Raw genomic sequence first — 25,554 nt, 5'->3', positions numbered from 1 at the left:
ATGTTTATTAGTGCCTTGAATAATTGAAATAAAAAGATCTGGTAAATATGCAATGAGACTGTCAGAAAAACTTGAAAACTATGAGAAGTAGCCCTTCTGCTTTTATCGTAAGTGTTCATCTGCATAAAACTCTTCTCATTTGTAAAAAAGAGATCATAAAGAATTCAATGAATGATAGCTTCATATTTTTTGTACTTCTCAAAATTTTAAATATTTCCAAGTGGAAAATGAAGACCAATTTTTGGATTCAACTGTATAAAACAATTTTCCAATCAATATTGCAGAGATATTAATACCTAGGTGTTGTAACTTGTGAATTTTTGTCTTAAAGTTATTAGGGAAACGTGTGAAATTGGTTGGTTAAAGATCTAAGAGTTTTAATTTTGTATTTAACCGCACTTAAATGTAGCCTACTACCTTGGTAAATACGTAACCACTAGTTTCACAGAGAAAATTCACAAGATTCACTGCTTATAGAAAATATAATGGCAACAATTACTTTAACAATCAGATTGTTTCATTATTGTGAGCCTTGTTTGAACAATCAGTATTTCAGTGTTGTGTTTGCAGCTTAGTGAGTGGGTTCTCTTGACTGAGTGTGGCTTGTTAAGTGATTCTTAAGACCATCAAAGTTTGTAATCTAATTTACAAAAAATTGTTTTGATTGTCTTTTTTATAGCATATATCTCTTATTAGATTTTTTTCATTGGTATTATACATTGTGTATAATTTCATCCAGTAGCAATTTGTCTGAAATTTAAGCAGATTATAATTTGAACTTAGAGGCCAAATACCTCTGACACCTCTTCGTATGAAGACAACAATGACTACATGTGCGGGGTTGGAGACCTCGGCAACACAGAATTATTTGTTGCATTACCTCTAGCCAAAAATATGCACACCTCACTACTGGTGATGAAACAAAAATGTTTCATGTATATTTGTAACTATAAGACAATAGCAAAAGCTGCCTGGTTCGAATCATTGCCAGGCAAAAATTATTTGTATGATCATTTCAGGTTCCAATATCACCCTATTGGTGAACATATTTGATATCTGACATCTGATTATGCTTAATTAACAATACAAATATGTACTGGGTTATACTCCTGTCCTTCACCACAACTTTACTTCATGGCATTTCATGCTTGTGTGTGTTGCATCCGGAAAGTGCGGAACAACAAAGATTGAAGGCCTGAGTTGAAAAAAAGAATGTTTAATCTCTCAATTGAAGTTCACATAAGATCTGAATGCAAACACTGTCAGATGGAATCGTGCACTAAGTCCCTATCACAATCAAACAACACTGTCACACGTCCGTAGTTACAAGTGGTGTATCTAAACAGTTCAGTTCACGAGACTGCAGCCTGACTTTGCACCTCCGTCCATGGCGGAGTGTGTGTACTTTCAACAAGTCCAGGTGCATATAAGTACACAGGCTGCTGGTGAGACCACAGTGGCATGGCATGGCATGATTGGCCCGTAGTTGGTAGGTTGTTATTTTCCTTATGTACCCCAACTGGCGTTGCTGGGGTTACCGCGGAAGCAGCTTAGGAGTGATTATGCCTGCACTTTTAAGACATGGTGGTGCCGCTGCCTATTGGCCATGAGCTGAATACAGTCTGATTCCTGGCCATGAAGCACCGTGAGCAATGGTGCGGTCATTGATGATAATGCAGTGCATTGCACTTTATTACATACCTTTTCTGGTTACTTCTCAAGAGTAATATAAGCTTCATGTGGTTACCAGTGCAGTGCTAGAAGTATCGCCATTATTTGCAGATTTGGGCATTTAGCCTTGTAAACTGACACTAGTGAGCACTTTGATATTATACATCTCTTTACGCCTAGTCAATTCTCGATTAGACACACAAACTTTGTTTGATTATCAGTGGGTTCAAATTTGGATCATGAACAACAACTCTGTGTCATTTAATGAGTGTGATAAGACTTTTGAAGTGCCACTTATTGTAATGAAGTTTAATTTACAAAAATTTACAAGTGTTAGGGATGGTCTCATCTCTAATAATGTGTTTTATAATATTTGTTGTATTTTGGTATTAGTTTACATCTGGATTGAACACCATATTGAGCATTTTCCTCTGTCTTGTAGTAATCAGTGTGTATAGTCAAATAACTGTACCCCACAGGGTTTCAGCATTTAGAGGACCTAGGACACAGCTACAGTATGTTAGTTGCATTCAGCAGTGGCCCACTTTTTGTGTTGTCAAGTCTACATGCTTCACACAAAAATCCAAAACTATTAGAAACTAGAAATATTGTTACTAACAACCAGACATTTCTCATTTATTGTCAAAGAAAACAACCAAAAGGAAACAACTGAAGTTCTGTAATCACTGGTAGAAAAAGTACCTACACATCTGACATCTCACTGTATTTGTTTCAGACTAGTTACTCTTTTACAATATGCCTCAAAACACAAATTAAATTCAGCGCCTTTCTGACACATTATCCCAAAACTCTATTAATGTCTCATGGACAAGTGAACATCTGTTAGAATAAGACTTCCTTTAATAACAGTGATGTCGAAGTTCATCATGCTTGTGATTATTTCAGCTCATAACACAATAGTTTGAGCGCTACGCATCCAGTCCCCCCCACCCATTTGCTTTTCTCCAGCGTTTTCTTCATCATTACAAAGTATGAAAGGGGCTGCAAACACTTACAAGAAAGGCTCCTTTCACCCCCACTTCTTCTTCATTTTTTAACATTAGGAGAAACAGCAGGCCTTATTTTCCTCAGTCTTTCATAATTTTCACTGTACGGAGGCACCTAGAGATGTGACATGGCACTTATTGGCTGAGCAGAGCTCTGAAGCACAATGACATGAATTAATCCAATAGGTGGGATGTTTTATTTCCCTCATCAGTTGACTGATATGATGCCCAATTCTGGATACTACTGAAATCAGCAGTAGGGTGGGTGATGAGGGGGAGGGGGGGGGGGGGCAAAGGGACCCCTGCATATATAACACAGCACTCATTAAATTTAACATCATTTGCTAGGAAGAATCAGCTTTGCACGTTCATTTGCAAATACGAGGTCTGTCTAAAAAGTATCCGACCTTTGATTTTCCCATGCAAAATAGAGACAATAGCGCAGCGCCACTGTACACAGTAAAGGAAGAGACCTTTATGCACAAGTGTGAATTTTGTCCCAGCCTTCCAGTGCATCAGTCGCTGCCTGTCGGTCGCTGAGTGAGGTGCTACACAACGTGTTTGTCGGATTACCGATCCTCTCAAGATGACTGAGCAAAGATACTGCATCAAATTTTGTCGAAAACTTGGTGATTCTCAAAGCAAAATAATTTGTAAGATTCAGCAGGTGTTTGGAGAAGATGCGATGGGTGTAACACAAATTAAGGTGTGGTTCAACCAATTCAAAAATGGCCGCACATCAACGGAGAGTGACTATCGTTCTGGCAGGCCCCAAACTGCTCGGAGTGCAGCTGTTGTTGAGAGGGTGCAAAATTTGGTGATGGTAGATTGTCGTTTGATGGTGCAGGAGATTGCCCAAGAAGTTGGAGTGAGTAAAGATTCTGCACATGCAATTTTGCATAATGATTTGAATGTGCACCGAGTGGCTGCGAAATTCGTGCTCAAGTTGTTGTCACCAGAACAAAAAGACCTCCGTTTCAATGTTGCACAGGACCTTCTGGACACCACCAACATTGATCCTGGGTTTCTGAGCACCATGAAAACTGGAGATAGTCACGGGTGTATGGGTACAACCCAGAAACAAAAAGACAGTCTCGCAATGGAAGGATCCCAAGTCTCCAAAGTCAAAGAAAGTGCAGCAGCTGGGAAGCAAAATCAAGGAGATGCAGACTGTCTTCTTTGATGTCCGTGGAATTGTGCATCACAAATATGCACTGGAACGACAAACAGTGACAAAGGAGTACTATCAAGCTGTTTTCCGGCGACTCCGTGATACAGTTCGGCACCAAAGACGTGTGGGTGGCAAAAAACTGGCAATTGCATCATGACAACTCCCCCACATATTCATCCCATTTGATCCAAATTTTTCTTGGCCAAACATGGAATTACAGCCATTCGCCAACCTCCCTACTCTCCAGACATGGCTCCTTGCGACTTCTGGTTGTTTCCAAATTTGAAGACGCCACTGAAAGGATCCCATTTTGAGAGTAGAGAAGAGATAATGTGGAACACGATGACAGAGCTGAACACCATTCCAAAAGAAGACTTCCAGAGGTGCTTCCAGCAGTGGAAGGATCGGTGGGCTAAGTGTGTGCAACCACAAGGGGCCTACTTTGAAGGGGTTAGGGTCCCAACCCCGTCATGCCAAAAGTCGGATACTTTTTAGACAGGCCTCATACAGGAGCTGATGGTGGAATTATTTGGATTGGTACATAAATGATAACATTTCATACAGGTCTCTTCTAGGTCATGACAAAGAATGTGGAAAACATAGGCAGCAGAGGTGCTTTACAACTCCATACCACTGCCACCACCACTATCAACCATTCAACATCCCCAGCCAAATGAAGGACTCAACCAGATGCCCCCATGCAAAGTATTGTTCCCCCCCCCCCCCCCCCCAATATGCACTGCTTAACAAGAAAAAGGTGAAGCACCCAAAGACAGGGCGAAAGTTAATGTAATTTCGATCATGTACACACCATCGGTTGGTATGTAAGAGTTGCAGTTCTTTCTGACAGATAGAATGGCCACCAGAGTTGTTACCAGAGCTGGTAGGGTATAAAAGAGGCATGAACAGTGTCAAATGTTAAGCGATAACTGTAAAAGATACCCAGATCATGGATGTAGAATAAGACAGAAATCTGAAACATACTTTTGTTTACATGGTATTATCAAGCTTGGGCTGCAGTCTAGATCAAGGACAGTAGCAGTCACAGTGGTGTTTCTCTACCGCTCACAGATTGACAATGCATCAGTTTCAGGTAGTCGATGAAATGATATTGTCACGTACCCAAGCAAGAGGCAAGAAAATGAATGTCTAGCACTGAAAAGAGACCATTCTCTTCTTCGCTGTTGTCACAATTTTTTTTTTTTTCCTTAACATATGAATTACTACGTTGTGATTGTGTTGGGACCTAATAGCACAGCTCCAATAGTAGCAGTCAAATATAAGAAAGATTATAAACTTCACTGCAGTGAACGCATGCAGCAGTGAAATTTATAGTCTTGCTTGTCACAAACATTCAGCTATTTTTTTTTCCCTGAATATGTTACAATTTCCAAGAGTGTAGTTATGCTCAGACCACAGGGTACAGTTAAATTTATGATCTTCGTCGTCAGAAATATTTGACTCCTCCCCCTTCCCTCCAGTATGTCACGAATTATGGAGTTAGCCGTTGTTAGTTAGAATGTGACAGTGTGGTTGTAAGTTACACAAGCGAACGAATGTGAAACCTATATACCTCATTGCAGTGACATATTGATCTGTAGCATGGCCTTTGGCTTAGGCTAAGTTGGAATGCGATAGTTTTATTTGCAAAAATTAAATTAAAAATCTGAGTTATAGCCTGAGCCACGATTTTATGTAATTACATATTCTGTTCCTTTATATTCAGTTATGAGAAACACTGAACAGTCAGTGACTTACACTGAAAGGACATTATTTCAAAGTTTTAAATTACATATTTTAGGTATAATACATATTTCACACTTAACTAAAATTTTTACATGTTTTAATATTATTGTGGGATTATTATACATTTATGTAAGTCCCATACACTTTCTTTACATAGCAAGAAAGGAAAAAATATTTTTTTAATAATGTGTTTCTCACACTGTCATCAATCCCATTACACTCAAAGCTAAATTGCACCAGTTCAAGTGAACAACAATGACTCATTTTAAACACTTTCCTTTCCTGTTCTCAAATGCTTCACAATATGTAACAGTCACTTGCATTTAAGTTAACCATGGTACCAGCTGCATCTTCATTGTCATCAAAGCTGAAAACATGGATTTCAATGCCATACGATCATTTCATTTTCATTTCTATTGACAGTGCTTTAACCACTGATAGTAAAATAGTCCTCTGCCAAACTTGTGATAAACATACAGGATGTACAATCAAATCTCAAACTGAACAACATTTACAAAGCAATCTATGTATTAGGCATAAACAACAGATTATAGAAACAAGTCCTACTTACACAGTTGCAAGGACAGCCTACATCATCTAATAGTGAGTTTTACAAAGAACTGTGATTCACATTGATTACAATGAACAGACCCTGGAACGAACTTCAGGTACCTGAATTCAAACATTTCTTACAGAAATACTGCAACCACAACATTCCTGACAAGACCACCCTCAAGAAGAATTACCTGGATTCTTGCTATGTCGATATATTACAAAAAATCATGGCTCACATTGGAAAATCACCTATATGGATTTCTGCTGCTGTGACGACGGCCATTTCATCGCTAATCTAATAGTGGGCAAGTTGAAGTCTGAGGCTGCATCTAATTAATTTACTGTAAATCTTTGGAGGCAACAAATAGTTCAACAACTGTTACGTTCATTAATGATGGATTCAAGGTACTAAGGCCAGATGGCATGAAAGAAGAGAGGGTCCTACTGATGTACATACATGCTTGATAGAGGGGAAACTGCTTAATGTATTTTATCCAAACTTACTGCATGTTACATGTATGGCTCATGCACTGCAGCAATTGGCAAAGACAGTTAGGCACCAATTCCAAGAAGTAAATACACTGATATCAGCAATGAAGAAGGTTTTCTTGAAATGTCCTTATCATGTACAATGTTGTGTCGATTCCCTAAGGTCTCGACACAATGAGTGGCTAGGTGCACGCGAAACTAACGCAGACGGGCGTAAATTCTGAAACAGGAGACTGGATGAAAACTATAAAGAAAAGAAGAGAGATTTTAATATACTTAACTTTAATGTAGTCTTGTTCTTGTTGAAATACATCTCTTGCATAGTAGTAAGCAATTAGCAATGATACACATGGCGCCTTGCTAGGTAGTAGCGATGGACTAGCTGAAGGCTATTTAATCTGTCTCTCGGCAATTGAGAGGAATACTTGGTAGGTCTAGTCGCAAGCTATGTCGTCCGTACAACTGGTGCGAGGTCAAGTCCGTGTCTTGTGACCTGCCCTGTGGTGGCGCTACGTTTGCGAATACACAGTGGCGACACGCGGGTCCGACATGTACTACAGGACCGCGGCCGATTTAAGTTACCACCTAGCAAGTGTGGTGTCTAGCGGTGACACCACATTCCTCCCCCGCAAATCGGCGAACGGTCGTGAGATAAGGCTTCCGCCCGCCGTGGGGAGGACCCCATGTTGACGTATGCGATGAGGTGGGGAGCCTAACAACAGGCGAGGCTGTGCCACCCGCACCCGGCCATTCGGTCCGAGGGGAGCTAGGAAACGCCTGCAAACCTAGTCCAGGGTGCACGTCAACATGAGGTGTTTGCGCACGGAATGATATAAGAGGAGCCGCGGGGTCGACCTCCATGTGGTCGGAGCACCCGACGGGCGAAGACGACATCTGGTCCGGAGCGGGCAAGAGGGCCATGGCGGAGGACGGCTGGTCACGGGAAGCAAGCGGCGGCGCGTGACCCAGGGAGGCGCGAGGCGGCTGCAGCGAAGCGTCCGCTGCTGGCGGCGCCGGCGGCGGCTGCGGCGGCGCGACGCCATGAGGCAAAATGGAAGGCATCGTCGGTAACACCTGGGGATGAGGCGAGCCAGTAGATGGGTCCCCAAGGCGCTGACCGGACGGCTCCGTCGCTGAAAGCAGACGGGGAGCGGCAGAACCCAGGCGACGACAGAGGCGCAGCTGATTGAGATGCCGACGCACCTCACCAGAGGCCCCCCAAAACCAAATACATCGCGCGGCCGAGGCAGCGAAGAATGCGCCCTGCGAGCCAACGCTGTGAACCGCGATAGTTGCGATAATAGACAACGTCGCCAGGAGCAAAAGCAGGAGACTGCCGCTGCACAGGAACCTGATGTGGCGGATGCAGCAAAGACATCAGAGTTCGATGAGGACGACCATGGAGCAACTCAGCCGGCGAGCGACCATCGCGGGGCTGAGAGCGATATGAGGACAAAAAGAGCAACAAAGCGTCCTCCCGAGAATGCGACTCTTTCAACTTCAACATCTGTGACTTGAAAGTCCGGACCAATCGTTCCGCGGCACCGTTTGACTGAGGCGAAAACGGCGCGGATGTCAGATGTTGAATACCATTGGCCTTGCAGAACGACTGAAATTCTGCGGACATGAATTGTGGGCCATTGTCGGAAACAATAGTCTGCGGAAAACCTTCAATGCAAAAGATAGCAGACAAGGCTTGGATGGTGGCAGAAGACGTCGTGGAAGACATCCGGACAACAAAAGGAAAATTACTGAAAGCATCGACCACAACCAACCATCGAGCATTCCAGAATGGACCAGCAAAATCGATGTGCAAGCGTTGCCAAGGGGAAGTGGCTTTCGGCCATGCAAAGAATTTCCGCGGCGGTGCGGATTGTTGTTCGGCACACGCCACGCAAGAGGAGCACATATTCGCAATCGCAGCATCGATTCCGAACCAAGTACAGTGCTGTCGAGCAAGTTGTTTCGTTCGCACTATACCCCAATGTCCTTGGTGAAGAAGCCGTAAGACAGAGGACTGTAACGAACGTGGGACTACGACTCGGGATTGATCATTATCGGAACGCAACAACAAAACACCACGTCGTACAAAAAGTCTCTCCTTGTGAGCAAAAAAACGGCGAACCAAAGGATCCTCGATCCGTGACTTTGACAAGGGCCATTGCGTAGCAACAAAACGCAAAACGGAAGCAAGGACAGGGTCAGCAGCTGTGGCAGTAGCTACACGACGAAAATCAATCGGAAACGATGCGACCACGTCATCGGTTTCCGAATCAATGAACATGCAAGCAAGTTCGGAAGAATCGAATGCTTTATCCTCAGCAACAGGCAAACGGGACAACGCATCAGCGTTGCCGTGCTTAGCAGTGGACCGATACAAGATATCGTAGCGGTACTGCGAGAGAAAAAGTGACCAGCGAATGAATTTCTGCGCTGTACGTGGAGGTACAGTCTTGTTCGGATGAAAAAGTGATGTCAAAGGCTTGTGGTCCGTGATGATTGTAAAGTGACGACCATACAAGAAGTCATGGAACTTGGTAACACCAAACACGAGAGCTAAAGCTTCTTTCTCTATTTGTGAATAATGTCTTTGCGCAGATGAGAGCAATTTTGACGCAAAGGCAATAGGGCGATCATGCGAGCCATCCTTGTGCGCAAGCACCGCACCGATCCCGAAATCCGATGCATCAACCATCAACAAAAGGGGTTTCCGGGGATCGAATGGCGTAAGGCAAGTATTGGAAAGTAACGCCGATTTCAACTGGCGAAAGGCGCGTTCGCATTCCGTCGTCCATACGAACGGAACACCTTTACGGCGTAAGCGATGAAGCGGAGCTGAAATGGAAGAAGCATTGCGCACAAACCGATGATAATAATTTACCTTACCCAGCACACTCTGTAGCTGTTTTAAGTTCTGCGGTGACGGCAAGTCCTGAATGGCACGAAGGTGCTCTGGACTCGGATGTATACCTTGGGCGTTAAGGACATGGCCCAGGTACGGTAAGTCACGAGCAAAAAACACACATTTGTCCTTCCTCAAGCGAAGACCATTCTGACGCAAGACCTGAAAGAAGGTCCGGAGATTCTGCAAATGTTCGGCTTCTGTCTTTCCTGAGATCACAATATCGTCCAGATAGTTCGCAGCAGTAGGGACCGACGCACAAATAGTTTGTAAATATTGCTGAAATAAAGCAGGGGCGGATGCACACCCGAATGGCAGTCTTTTGAAGCGATACAAGCCAAGATGCGTGTTAACCACTAAGACGCGCTGGGATTCTTCGTCCACAGGTAGTTGCAAGTACGCATCTGCTAGGTCCAATTTTGAAAAATATTTTCCCGGGCACAGTTTGTCAAAAAGATCTTCCGGGCGGGGCAAAGGAAAAGTAGCAGTCACAAGTTGTGGATTCACAGTTGCCTTGAAGTCCACGCAAAGTCTCAGTTTTCCGGAAGGTTTTGGCAAAATGACTAAGGGTGAGGCCCAGAGAGAAGCCTGCACACGTTCAAGGACACCTTGAGATTCTAATTCGGCTAATGTTCTTGCGACCTCATCACGCAATGCATGGGGAACATTGCGCGCTCTGAAAAATTTCGGTTGCGCATTGTCTTTCAGTTCCAAATGCGCTTCATAGTTCTTTGCGCAACCAAGGCCCGGTGCAAAAATGTCTGCAAATTCTTCACAAAGACTAGAAACACTGGCGGAAGGCACAGTCTGATTCACTGAAAGGACCTGATTTACAATAGACATATTAAACAATTGAAACAAATCTAAACCAAACAAGTTCACTGCACTAGAGGAACGAAGAACATAAAATGACACAAGTTTTGTCTGTCCCTTGTATGTTGCAAGAAGGCTGCACTGTCCTAACACAGGGATCGGCTGTCCTGAGTAACTAGTTAACGTAACATGTGCGGCACGCAATGGCGGGGCGCCCAGTTGTTTGTACGTGTCGTGATTGAGCAATGAAACTGCAGCTCCGGTATCGAGCTGGAATGGTATCACTTTTCCTGCAAAGTCTAAGTCCACAAAAAGTTTATTGTCTTGTTGACGACAAGAGCGACTGTCTCGTGCAATTTGAACTGATACAGGTCCAGAAGCACTTGCAACTTGACGGGATTTCCGGCGACGTCGACGCACACTTTGGGTGGGACGAACACAGTCACTGTTAGCTAAAGTGTCACTGGACGGGTGGGAATGAACTACATTAATGTCCATGGGCGAAGGTCCACGAGCCTGATTGTCCTGGGTGCGATTCCGGCGCGAAGCAAAAGGCCTGGAATTATTGCGAGTGTCTGATCTAAGCTTTTTCTGGCAAACACTTTGTACATGTCCTTTCTTGTGACAGTAAAAGCAAATAGCTTGGCGTGACGGGCAATTTTCACGCGAATGTCTAGTGGCACACCGCGGGCAAGATTTCACTGCATTTGCTTGCTTACGCGGCGCACGTGGTTGCAAGCGAGGCGGCCGCTGCGAAGTCGGGCGCGAGGGCCGCTTAGCGTCCCGTGCAGCGGGCCCGGCGGGCCGATTAATGTGACACACTGCTGGCGAAGTTTCAAATGATTCCTGAGCAAAGTCAAGTGTGTCTTGCCTGTCCAATATGTCTATCACTTGTTGCAGGGAGGGATTAACTAGCTTCAAAATCTGTTCCCTTATGCGAACATCAGAAACGTTCTGTGCAATTGCATCACGCACCATAGTATCTGAATATGGGAGGCCACATTCACAGGCAAACGCGCAGTCTCTAGTAAGGCCTTGCAAAGTTGCAACCCACTCCCTATTAGTCTGACCGGCCGTACGTTTTGTACGAAAAAACGTATACCGTTTGGCAACTACATTTACTGTTTCTTTGAAATAGGCATCTAAAGCCGACAAAATTTCCTCGTAGGTCAGAGTTGCTACGTCGCGTCGGGGAAACAATTTCACTATCACCCGGTAGGTAGACACACCGACACAAGAAAGCAAAAACGGCTGCCGCTCTTTACCTTGAATTCCATAAGCAGTGAGGTGGAAGTTGAACTGATCGGCCCACTCAGTCCAGCTTTCGGTTGTGGCCTCAAAGGGCCTAAATGGCGGTGCGACAGCGTTGTGTGGCTGCGGTAGCGATGAAGCGGCTGCCGCCGCATCGGTTTGCAGCGCACGTTGACCCTGGACGAGCTGTCCAAGGGCTTCCAATAACGCCTGCGTCTGCTGATTCTGCAAGCGAAAAAATTCGGACAGTACATCTGGAGAATGCGGCGAAGCCATGACACAAGCAAATTAGAGCAAGTATAACACAAAGACTGCAACGTGGGCGCGGCATCCCATCCTCGTCGCCAAAATATTGTTGTGTCGATTCCCTAAGGTCTCGACACAATGAGTGGCTAGGTGCACGCGAAACTAACGCAGACGGGCGTAAATTCTGAAACAGGAGACTGGATGAAAACTATAAAGAAAAGAAGAGAGATTTTAATATACTTAACTTTAATGTAGTCTTGTTCTTGTTGAAATACATCTCTTGCATAGTAGTAAGCAATTAGCAATGATACACATGGCGCCTTGCTAGGTAGTAGCGATGGACTAGCTGAAGGCTATTTAATCTGTCTCTCGGCAATTGAGAGGAATACTTGGTAGGTCTAGTCGCAAGCTATGTCGTCCGTACAACTGGTGCGAGGTCAAGTCCGTGTCTTGTGACCTGCCCTGTGGTGGCGCTACGTTTGCGAATACACAGTGGCGACACGCGGGTCCGACATGTACTACAGGACCGCGGCCGATTTAAGTTACCACCTAGCAAGTGTGGTGTCTAGCGGTGACACCACATACAATACTACAAGCAGCAGCTACCTGACGTATCTCTGCCTTCACAACCAGTGATAACAAGGTTGACAATAAGGACTGAAACTGATTTTCTACAGTAAGCACTTTGAAGCTGTGAAGTCAGTGATGAAGATTTTCTTCTGATTCTGCAGAGTCTGTGAATGAATCTATTTAACAATTCTAAAGTGCTCAGTTTAGTTTCATACATTACACGTCCCTTCAGTTGGCTTCCTGAGAGTATCAATAAACTGGAGTCTTCAAGTGTGGCTCTCCAAGAAACTATGGTAATGACAGAAGATGCTGTTCCGAAGGTGAGTGTTATAACAGGAGAAGTGGATGGTGTAATTTCCTGTAAACTGCAGTCCATGCTGAATAAGAATCCTAGGTGTTCACACCTTGTTATTTTGTATCAGTGAAATTCTAGAATTTTTTAGAATATTGTTCGTAACAAACTCCCTCTGTATAAATATGCACAGTTTACTTCTTGCAGAGTTCAGCAACTTTCTCGGTTTATAAAAACATATTGTAAGACGGAAGACTGTGCATGGCAGCAAAACCTTTGGATTCGTATTTTATAATTAATTGTGCGTCCCATTCCAGTGTGACGTAAATGCTGGAATAGGAGACACTTTTACTTCAGTACTTTGTAGCAGAAGTGAACTGATTAAGAATTAACGTAGATATTTGACTACCCTATCTGTGAAATTTTATATATATATATATATATATATATAAAACTTCTGGATTTTTTTACATATAACTGCATCATTACATATGTCATAATTTTGGTAGCATATTTGTGTACATATTTCTTAATTTGATATTACATAAAAGACAGGCTCTAGTTATGACACATATTTGACTTTTTCTTCAGAATATCGTGAACTACAAGAATGCAGTTAGGTTTGAAATTAAAAGCATAGCATAAATTAATTAATAATCTTGGTTGTCTAAATATTTCTCCATTTCTTCCACAAGTGTTATAATTTTGAATTTTGGAGGTTGTGGTATACTGACATGAGAATGTGCAAATATTACTTCGGAACACTGTATGTCCACTACTCTCTAATTGGCTGCACAGACCCATCAGCTGACATACAACTGTCTTTCCCATCATACTTCACGGCAATTGCTGATAACACTGCTGCGTGAAACATACGCCACTGGCCTTGATCTAGACTTTTACTCCAAACTTGTCACAAATATGTAAATGTATGTACATTGAAGCACATAAAACAATGCTTAGGCTATTGTAGCCACACACCATCAAACCTGAAGCAGCTTAAAAAACACTTATTTACATTAATCACACTACAGCACTGAAGATGTTCACATTTTCTCAAATAATACATAAAGAATATAAACACATAATAGGAGACTTAAACCACACACTAATATACATACTTACAAGATAAGCTGTACTGAACTATCTGTTATTACAAGCTAAATAAGTTAACTTTATGAAGTCACTAAACCACAAGGAGTGATTTATGCCTAGTCGCAACATATCAGCAGATATTTTTCTTGTGTTCTGGAGTTTTTCAAAGCAGAAAAAAACATGCCTGAATTTACTACTATTGTAGCTGAAGTTAATAAAGATAAAAATCTCTCACTAATACTGAGCTCACCTTCTCAATTTTTGCGTATTTTACAGGGCGTTTATTAAAATACGTCATAATGCTGTTTGAACTGGCTTGGCACAATGCTGCAATATCAGTGCAGTTCTTCAAAGGAACTAATAGTTCAAAGTTCACCTGAAAGAAAGAAGAGCTGCTAGTGTAAGGCTTTTCGTCTAATTTTTTTTAATAATGGGTTTTAACAGCAAGGTGATGGCAGTTAATCAACAACAAATACACATCAAGATAAAACAATTTTGAGCTTTTAAAATAAGTGATCCGTCCACCAGGAAAGTGAGAGGGAATAGGACTGAGACCTCGGGCTGGTCTGCTTATTGTGTGTGAGCAAGTAACACAACTCATTTCTGTTGTATCCTAACGCACTTCTGTTTATACACTGTCAAAATAACATGAGAGTCCAGCAATTCCAAATTATAGGTGGACAACAAACAGTAAGGTGCATTCTGTCCCAAGAAAGAACAAGGTCACAAAATGTTTTTACTGGCATGCAAGTATACTGGTTGGAATCCTTACCCAATCTGTTACCCCCGGAAACCATCCTTGTAACCATTGATGCCACTTCCTTATACACAAGTATTCCGCACGTCCAGGGCCTCGCTGCGATGGAGCATTTCCTCTCACGCCGATCACCTGCTATCCTACCTAAAACCTCTTTCCTCATTACCTTAGCCAGCTTCATCCTGACCCACAACTTCTTCACTTTTGAAGGCCAGACATACCAACAATTAAAGGGAACAGCCATTGGTACCAGGATGGCCCCCTCGTACGCCAACCTATTCATGGGTCGCCTAGAGGAAGCCTTCTTGGTTACCCAGGCCTGCCAACCCAAAGTTTGGTACAGATTTATTGATGACATCTTCATGATCTGGACTCACAGTGAAGAAGAACTCCAGAATTTCCTCTCCAACCTCAACTCCTTTGGTTCCATCAGATTCACCTGGTCCTACTCCAAATCCCACGCCACTTTCCTTGACGTTGACCATCTATCCAATGGCCAGCTTCACACATCCGTCCACATCAAACCCACCAACAAGCAACAGTACCTCCATTATGACAGCTGCCACCCATTCCACATCAAACGGTCCCTTCCCTACAGCCTAGGTCTTCGTGGCAAACGAATCTGCTCCAGTCCGGAATCCCTGAACCATTACACCAACAACCTGACAACTGCTTTCGCATCCCGTAACTACCCTCCCGACCTGGTACAGAAGCAAATAACCAGAGCCACTTCCTCATCCCCTCAAACCCAGAACCTCCCACAGAAGAACCACAAAAGTGCCCCACTTGTGACAGGATACTTTCCGGGACTGGACCAGACTCTGAATGTGGCTCTCCAGCAGGGATACGACTTCCTCAAATCCTGCCCTGAAATGAGATCCATCCTTCATGAAATCCTCCCCACTCCACCAAGAGTGTCTTTCCGTCGTCCACCTAAACTTCGTAACCTGTTAGTTCATCCCTATGAAATCCCCAAACCACCTTCCCCACCCTCTGGCTCCTATCCTTGTAACCGCCCCCGGTGTAAAACCTGTCCCATGCACCCTCCCACCACCACCTACTCCAGTCCTGTAACCCGGAAGGTTTACACGATCAAAGGCAGAGCCACGTGTGAAAGCACCCACGTGATTTACCAACTGACCCGCCTACACTGTGATGCATTCTATGTGGGAATGACCAGCAACAAACTGTCCATTCGCATGAATGGACACAGGCAGACAGTGTTTGTTGGTAATGAGGATCACCCTGTGACTAAACATGCCTTGGTACACGGCCAGCACATCTCGGCACAGTGTTACACCGTCCGGGTTATCTGGATACTTTCCACCAACACCAACCTATCCGAACTCCGGAGATGGGAACTTGCTCTTCAATATATCCTCTCTTCCCGTTACCCACCAGGCCTCAATCTCCGCTAATTTGAAGTTGCCGCCACTCATACCTCACCTGTCATTCAACAACATCTTTGCCACTGCACTTCCGCCTCGACTGACATCTCTGCCCAAACTCTTTGTCTTTAAATATGTCTGCTTGTGTCTGTATATGTGTGGATGGATATGTGTGTGTGTGCGAGTGTATACCCATCCTTTTTTCCCCCTAAGGTAAGTGTTTCCGCTCCCGGGATTGGAATGACTCCTTACCCTCTCCCTTAAAACCCACATCCTTTCGTCTTTCCCTCTCCTTCCCTCTTTCCTGATGAGGCAACAGTTTGTTGCGAAATCTGGAATTTTGTGTGTATGTTTGTGTTTGTTTGTGTGTCTGTCGACCTGCCAGCACTTTCATTTGGTAAGTCACATCATCTTTGTTTATATATATATATATATATATATATATATATATATATATATATATATATATATATATATATATATAAGATGATGTGACTTACCAAACGAAAGCGCTGGTAGGTTGAAAGACACACAAACATACACACAAAATTCTATCTTTCGCAACCAACGGTTGCCTCGTCAGGAAAGAGGGAAGGAGAGGGAAAGACGAAAGGATGTGGGTTTTAAGGGAGAGGGTAAGGAGTCTAAATACTAAATATTGGAAACAGGCATACGAGTACAATGCAATATAATTAAAATGTGCATAGATCAACAGGTAGTAGATTCAAGATGTGTTCTTATGAATGGGGGAACATAAATAAAATGTGTAATTATGTATGATGCCATCACATTTATGATATACCTGTTGCAGCAGTGATTAGGACTGCTCAACTTTGTTCATGTGTATCTTCCAATCCTGCTAGTGTGTGCAAATTACCCACACTCTGAATTATGTAGAACAATAACTTCATTTATCAGAAAAGTGAACACCGGCATTCAACTCAGTTATGAACAGCTGAGAGACTTTTACATGAGTGTAGAATCATCTCTTAAAAGGCCAAAACAGTTAACAATGAGTCAGCACTTAAGCTATATGTAACTATGTACAGTCCCTCTGACAGTAAGTGAAAAGCAAGGCATAAAGAGCACTGTCACTGCAACATTATCTGTGGCAGCGTGCACAATTCCACTTGGCAAATACAATAAAAACACACAGCAGATGACGGCAGATAATGATGACATGTCGTTACGTCAGTCCTCACAGTGGAAGTGGAGTGGCATCTCTGAAATGTGCAGGAGAATGCACTGGCTGTCAACAGCAGATCATGCTTACTGGTTGTGGAACTGAGTCAGACGGTTGTTGCAATTTTGGTTGAGTTTGAGGTCGTGGTCCCTTGAAACATCAGCTGGCAATATGCCATTAAAGATGTACACCTATTTGACATGGTCAATGGAAACAGTCATGGTCTTGCTATTGAACGAAGTATCTAACATCCATGCACCTCTTTCTAACACATGATGTGCGCTTGTGTATGGAGTTTGTACAGAAGATATCACAGAGTCTGCGTGAAGTGTTAAGTGTGAACAGCTGACCAAGTTGTGATACAAATAACAGTGTGATGTGCTATGTCTGGAACATTCATGCAGATGAAAACAAGTGATGCACTCACACAAGTGACACAGAAAATCTGGTTAATCTCACCTCGTGGACTGCAGAGAATCGGTGTTGACGAATTCACCCAGAAGACGTATCGCTATGCTGAAAATCAGTTCTGGCGCTGAAGCATCTATGTCTGGTTCATAAGCATTTCACTGTCCAAATAACATAATTGATAGAGGAGTCGTCCAAGTTGTGCTGAAGCACACGAGAGCAGCTTTGACTAAACAGTGTCTTCACTCTATCAGACCCTTGCTTGCTGGGTGGTAATTCGTGGTTTTATGATGGAGCTAACCGCCGAAAATGCAAGCTTGGCTAACAACTCTGATTCAAATGGCCTACTGCAATCTTTTGTTATGCATGCACAGTGGGAAACCAAATCTTGATAACCTTGTGAACACAAAGGTGGAGGCAAATGTTTTCTCAAAATTGTTGTCCAATGGCATTTTTTCTGGCAATCAAGTGAAACAATCTCTGACAGTCAACAAGTATTGCTGACCACCTGATGGACTAAATCGACCCACAATGTTGAGATGTTTAAGATGTACATTGCACAAAACATGAGATAATGTTGGGAAATTTGCCCACTGGTGCATGTATATGGCAAGATACTTTGCTGCATTGGAATGGCATATACATGTGTGTCCACTTGCAGCAGACTTTCTTCATTTCTGACCAGACAAACTGCTTCAACATCAGAGAGAAAGGCTCCAGGATCAGACAAGCTGTGTAAATTGTTTGTGAAACTGAATAAGCACGAAAGGTTGGGATTTTCCTTGTGAAACACCACAGTATATTTTATCATCTGCACCAGAGACACTGACAAGTTGCAACTGTAATACTGAGTCAGCATCATTCAGGAAAGTGTTAAGTTCTTGGTCACTCTGCTGCACCTGGGCGATCGTGTTGAAGTCAATTCCACTCCTTGGCACTACAGCGCATGTAGGGCCTTGGCCTCTCTGACAATCACAGCCCAGTCATGATGATCTGCTGCTCATTTCCTCCATCTTCTTTCTCCCATCTTTCTCAGATCATTTTCCACGTCCTCCAGTCATTGTTTCTAGGGTCTCCCATTGCACCTTCTGCCACCTGGGTTTCCTCTGTAGATCTTCTTCACAGATTATTCTCTGAGATTCTCTCTATGTGGCCCAGCTATCTCAGATTATTACACCTGATTTGCGTACCTTAGTCAGCTTTACTGTACATTTCTTCCAATTCCTCGTTGTCTGTTTTCTCCATGCCACGTCTCACACACAGCTCCAGAAATATTTCTTAATATTTCCCGCTCCCATCCTCTCAAGAAATTCTCCTCTACTACTGTCAATGTCCATGTTTCTGAGCCTTACAACTTTTCGATAGACAGTCACCTTTGATTTTCTACTCATGCTACATGACTGAAAAATCTTAATCAGGGCGCAATAAGCTCCCACAGCAATTCTTGCTTTTATTTCTTCTCTTATACTGTTCTCCTCCATAACCAGCACTCCAAGGTATTGGAATTTCTCACATCATGCATAATTGCCACATTCAGCTTAATATATTTCTTTTTAACAACAGTATTTTTCCTCACAGCAACAAGATACTGTGTTTTGGTGTTATTTACTCGGAGTCCCAATTGTTCTGCCTCCTTTTATAGTCTGCCAAATCCTTCTCCTGATTCTTTCAATCTTCTAGACAGCATACACACATCAGCAGCATATGCTATATTTCGGTTCATATGGTTAAAATGGGTGCCACCTGGGTTATCTATCCCCATCCTTCATATAACTCTCTCCAACACTATGTTGGAGTAGTGTGAATAATACAGCACCCTATCATAACCTTTGGCTAACCTCAAATTGTTTAGGGTTTTCCTTCTACTTTTACTTGGCATTTTGTGCTGGTGAGGGTCATTCATGCCAGTCTGATTAGTTTTTGTGGGAATTCCATTTCCATTATGGTCTGGTAAAGCTTTTTCCTTTTAACACTATCATAGGCCTGTATGAAGCAAACAAAAGCTGATGTGCATCCACATTATATTCATAACACTTTTCCATTATTTGCCTTATAGTGAAGATCAGGACAGTAGTTGATTTGCTCTGGCGAAACCCGTACTGGTAGTCTCCAAATACTACTACTGTAAATTGAGCAAGTCTCATAGGAATAACTTGGCCAAATACTTTCACTTACTTTTACCATATTTCAACTCAGCTGATGGCCATGTCAGATGTTCACCTCCAGCCTTGATCATCTCTTGTGAAAAGTTATCATTACCTGGAGCCTTATTATTCTTTTGGCTTTTTATTGCTTGTCTAACTTCCTCTGTTATTTGTGTGGGTACATGACTAAAATTTTGCCATGGTTGGTCGCTCTATTTCATTTTCTCCCAGTAGTTCCCTCTCTGTAGTGATGTTCAGCAGCTCACTGAAATATTCAGCCTATCGGTCTAAAACCTGTTCTCCACCTCGTATAAAATTTCCTTCTTTAGCTCTACAGAATACAGTACATGGCTGAAAGCCTTTCTTAAATTCCTGAACTCTCTTCCAGAATTTCTTTACTTCTTGGTCGTTATATTCTTCTTCTAGCTCCATAATCCATTTCTTCTCTAATTCTTGTTTCTTTCTTCTACAAATTCTATCTGCCTCTTTCCTTTTCTTCAAGAATTCTTCTGTATTAGCTCTTGTTGCTCTGTTTATCATTTTCTTTCTTACCTCATTTCTCTCAGACACCACCTTTTTACAATCAACAAACCATCCTGCCCTTTCCATCCTTTCTTCTGTACCTAAAACTACTTCTATAGTTTCTTGTAGGACATATTTCAGTGTACTCCACTTCCCTTCAACACTTTCCACATCCTAGCTTTGTTTAGCCTCAAACTTCTACTGCAGTTCTGTTTCATACTTTACAGATATTCCCTTCTCTTTTCATTTGGAAACATTCTATCTTTGTGGAGCTTTTCTCTTCACTCTGGATCTAAAGAAAGCTGTGTGTTGGCTGTACTTCAATCTTACCATATAATGATCCAAGTTGCAGTCAGCCCCCCCCCCTGCAATTATCAACCTCAAGGACATCCGATGCATGTCTCCTGCCAATTACTACCTCGTCAATTTGATTAAAAGTTGTTTCATCTTACGAGTACCATGTGGCTTTCCTTACATTCTTTCTCTGTAGCCACATACTCTTCACTACCATAGCATTGCTCAAGGCAAAGTCTATAAGTCATTGTCCGTTTTTATTTGATGTCTCACGCATATTTCATTTTCTACTGCTTCTCTAAAGCCTTCTTTTCCCATTTTTCCATTAAAGTTGCCTACCACTACCTTCACTTCTTGCCTTGGTATATCTCCTAATCCTTGTTGGAGTTGACCATAAGACTCATCTTTCACTTTGTCTTCATCTTCATCCTCATCATCATATTCTGTAGGTGCATACACACATACTAGACCGATGTTGAAGAAGTCGGCCTTCATTCCTAAAGCGTACATTATATTTACTGGGTTAAAATTTATGACTGCTTGTTTACACTTATCATACTCAAGGAAGCCTATGCTCCCTACTATACCATTGACCCCTCCACTATACAGAAATGTACAGTTGCCACTTCTTAAGCTGTGTTCACACTGAGGGATTTATTGAGGAACTTTGTGCCCAGTAAAAGCCACGGAGAAAAGTATCTCGGCACATGTATATCGTGACTTAGTTCAGGGTCATGTGGCTGGCACAAGCAGCTAGAAAGAGTGTTCTCACTGGTGACATGTAGCCTGTCAGTTTCACAGAACATGTTGTCCAGTACAGAATTTCTATTTATTTGTGATAGTTCTGTGAATATAACCGTGAAAAGGAAGAATAATAAGAGAAGGGAATGTAGGTGGTGGGTGCGTAACTTTCTTAGTAAAAGGTGTAGTCATGGAGCTTACAGTTCAATAATGACTGACCTACAAGTTCAAGACACATGGTTTTTCAAAAATTTTGTTCATTATGTTCACACTGAACTTTGAAGTATTACTAAATATGACAGCACAATACTACACATTGAAGAACACAAATTTTCAAAAAGACCTGCTGAACAACTTGCCATTGCATTACGCCTTTCAGCTACTGGAGATTCATACAGCTCCATGATATGTATATACATTGGATTTCCAAATCCAAAAGTCAGTGAAATAATATCAAAATATGTCAATCTATAATAAAGGCTCTTCAGAGAGAAATTGCAGTAGGGACTATTATCTGTATCGATTTTCTATTTAAAACTAAAAATACCATACACTACATTACATAACAATGTTATCCTCTGTTAAAATACAAACATTTTCTGGTTGCCCCTGATTAAAATTTAATTCAGGCATTGCACTTGAAGACTCTTTCAAATTCATCAAGCTCCTTAGTTTTAGCTACAAAGATTAAGTCTTGCATCTTCTTTTGCAGAATAGCAAGACTTTTTTGTTATGAATTTCTTGAAGTTCGCATTCTACATACTTCTGAAACAACATGAACCTGCCCTCTTTTTCTCAAGAAAGTGTTCACTAGTGCACTTCAAAACTTTGAATGCATCATCTGCTGAATTTTGGGTTTTAACTTTAGCCTTCTTCTGTGGCAGATTGGTAGAAGGCTCCGAATTAGTATTTGAAGTACTTTGTTCATCTTCCAGTGGTATTCATGGCTCCTTGCATCTTTCTTACAATATACACTAAAAGAAAAGGAAAAACATTCTTGAGATTTTTTGTTTATCTTTTTTCATGTATCCAAATTCCGAAGCACAATGGGAGGAAACTGCATGAGAATTTGAGATTCATTGGAACTTTCCTCATTGCATAGGACTTAAGATGCAAAACGTGCAAATTGTTAATACTGCTCATTCTGGAAGCATTTAACACAGCAAAAAAGACACTTTCAGCATTGTGTTAATGGCATTAGTAGATGCCAATCACCAATTTCTGTATGCAGCTGCGGGAATGCAAGAAGGTATTTCAGAGAGAGGTGTATTTAATCATACAGCCTTCAACAAAGCCCTTCAAGAAAGTGAGTTTCACATACAAGAACCAGAGCATCTCTCTGGAAGAAATGTACCCACCCCCTACGTAACTGCTGCTGACAATGCCTTTGCACTACAAGAACATGTCACGACACCCTTCACAGGTAATCATAACAAAGACAGCAAAGAGAGAATGTTTAATTAAAGGCTAAGTAGAGCTCAATGAATTAGTGAAAATGACTTTGGCATACTACCATCTGTTTTTAGTGTTCTACAAAAACCTATTCACCTTGATCTGCAAAAAGCAACTGTTATAGCTGTGCTGCATTTACTTTCACAATTTCCGGTGAAGAAATCGAGAAACTCACCTAATTTATTCATCATCACACAGTTTTGATTTTGAAAATGTAGAAAGAGGGACTGTAGAACCTAGGAGGTGGAGAGACCACCCACCACTTCAATCGCAATCCAGAATCAACAGAAAAGCTGCCAAAGACACTAAGCAAGTGAGAGATGAATTTGTAACATATCGTGTCACTGCCAAAGGACAATTGGAGTGGCAATATTTGTTTGCTTAGTGTTGAAGATAGTTCAGTGATAACTGTCAAGTTCATAGTAAATGCTTTCTCTTTTTGTTTCATGCGCAATTATAAACAATACGTTTACATTCTTCATTGTTATGTAAATAAATATTTGTGTTAAAAATCATGTAAAATAAATATGGTCCAACTTACCACAAACATGGATAAACTAATTCTTGGTTTGTTTACATCCTTCAGGAAAAGGAAAGATTCATAGGCATACCATTTAGAAATAATACCTCTTCTCTTGCTGATCCTGATGTCTCCGACAAAGGACATTTATTGAATTCACGGAGGAATTGTGATCTCAGGTTATTAAGTTTGATGTCCAATTCTTCATTAGAAATACTGAATAAACACGCTAGCTTGTGAACTGTATCATGTTTTGTGTTCAGGTTTTTGCAATCGGGGAATGTGTGATACCATAACGAATATCTTTCATGAAAGTGTTCAATTAATTTGATGCTGTTATTTTTTGGCCACTCCATCGAGGTGGCTTGTGAACTGCGCATGTGCAGTAGAAAATGTATCTGAGATTTGTGCCATGTATTCGATGAGTAAACAGTTATAGGCACATGTGCCAGAACAAAGTATTTCTCGGAATTCTAGCATCAATGTTGCAGGTATATGTCACAGGAACTTTCGAATTGTGCCACACCACATCAGCTACATGTGCCAGGGACAAATCTCTGTGACAAATCCCCAATGTGAACATAGCTTCATGATACCATTTCCTTTCCATCTGACCTCTTGGACTGCTGCTACTCCTACACAGTATTTCTCCATCTCTTGTTTGCGTCCACATAGAGCTCCTGGTTTGTCCAAAGTTCTTACATTCCAAGTATCAAAGTATATACACTATGTGATCAAAAGTATATGGACACCTGGCTGAGAATGACTTACAAGTTCATGGCACCCTCCATCAGTAATGCTGAAATTCAATAGTGTGTTGGTCCACCCTTAGTTTTGATGAAAACGTCCACTCTCGGAGGCATATGTTCAATCAGGTGCTGGAAGGTTTCTTGGAGAATGGCAGCCCATTCTTCACAGAGTGCTGCACTGACGAGAGGTATCGATGTTGGTCGGTGAGGCCTGGCATGAAGACGGCGTTCCAAAATATCCCAAAGATGTTCTATAGGATTCAGGTCAGGACTGTGCAGGCCAGTCCATTACAGGGATGTTATTGTCATGCAACCACCCTGCCACAAGCCACGCATTATGAACAGGTGCTCAATCGAGTTGAAAGATGCAATCACCATCCCCGAATTGCTCTTCAACAGTGGGAAGCAAGAAGGTGCTTAAAACCATCAATGTATGCCTGTGCTTTGATAGTGCCATGCAGAACAAGGGGAGCAAGCACCCTCCGTGAAAAACACGACCACACCGTAACACCACCGTCTCTGAATTTTACTGTTGGCACTACACATGCTGGTAGATGACGTTCACCGGGCATTCGCCAACCCACACTCTGCCACCAGATCGCCACAATGTGTACTGTGATTTGTCACTCCACACAACGTTTTTCCATTGTTCAATCATCCAATGTTTATGCTCCTTACACAAAGTGAGGTGTCGTTTGACATTTACCGACATGTTTTTTGGCTTATGAGCAGCTACTCGACCATGAAATCCATGTTTTCTCACCTCCAGCCTAACTGTCACAGTACTTGCAGTGGATCTTGATGCAGTCTGGAATTCCTGTGTGATGGTCTGGATAGATGCCTGCCTATTACACATTACGACCCTCTTCAACTGTCAGCAGTCTCTGTCAGTCAACAGACGAGGTCGGCCAGTACACTTTTGTGTTGTACGTGTCCCTTCACGTTTCCACTTCACTATCACATTGGAAACAGGAGACCTAGGGATGTTTAGGAGTGTGGAAATCTCGCCGACATATGACACAAGTGACACCCAGTCACCTGACCACATTCGAAGTCCTTGAGTTCCGCGGAGTGCCCCACTCTGCTCTCTCACGATTTCTAATGACTACTGAGGTCACTGATATGGAGTACCTGGCAGTAGGTGGCAGCGCAATGCACCTAATATGAAAAACATTTGTTTTTGGGGGTGTCCAGATACTTTTGACCACACAGTGTATCATTTTTCTGTTTAACGTGTTCTTTTCCTTGCATGGGTCATTCATCAGTATCATCAGTCTGGTTATTCCAATCTTTGAGTTTCATAGCAATATGTTTTTTCCAACATGCGCTTGTTAACCCCACGATCAACCTCTAACCTGGAAGACCAGGCTTTGTGTCGGGTTTGCTCCCTTAGGCAGACTGGCTTCATCACACCTCTAGAGCCCTCCCTGCCCTATGTTGTGGGACACACTACGTCAGACTCCTCTGTCAAGACCGCTCCGACTTGGGTGACCCTGCCAGTAGCTACACTACTGATGGCACAGTTCCTGATGTTGAAGTCAATGGGGCTCGAAATGCTGTGCCACAACTTTATCAGACCGATGCTTGC

At 42.4% G+C, this 25,554-nt stretch overlaps 1 protein-coding gene across 1 annotated transcript in view; it reads right to left on the bottom strand.

Annotated features, from left to right (window-relative positions):
• The window catches only part of LOC126260937 (PMS1 protein homolog 1-like), a 137,719-nt gene that overhangs the window by 74,976 nt on the left and 37,189 nt on the right, over positions 1-25,554 (bottom strand). Inside the window, exon 6 of the mRNA XM_049958444.1 lies at positions 14,059-14,184. Coding sequence (XP_049814401.1) covers positions 14,059-14,184 — 126 coding nt within the window. The remainder of the gene's footprint in view (positions 1-14,058; positions 14,185-25,554) is intronic.

This window comes from Schistocerca nitens, chromosome 5, assembly GCF_023898315.1.
Source record: "Schistocerca nitens isolate TAMUIC-IGC-003100 chromosome 5, iqSchNite1.1, whole genome shotgun sequence".
In the NCBI taxonomy this organism is placed as follows: Eukaryota; Metazoa; Arthropoda; class Insecta; order Orthoptera; family Acrididae; genus Schistocerca; species Schistocerca nitens.
This window is presented reverse-complemented; position numbering and strand designations above follow the sequence as displayed.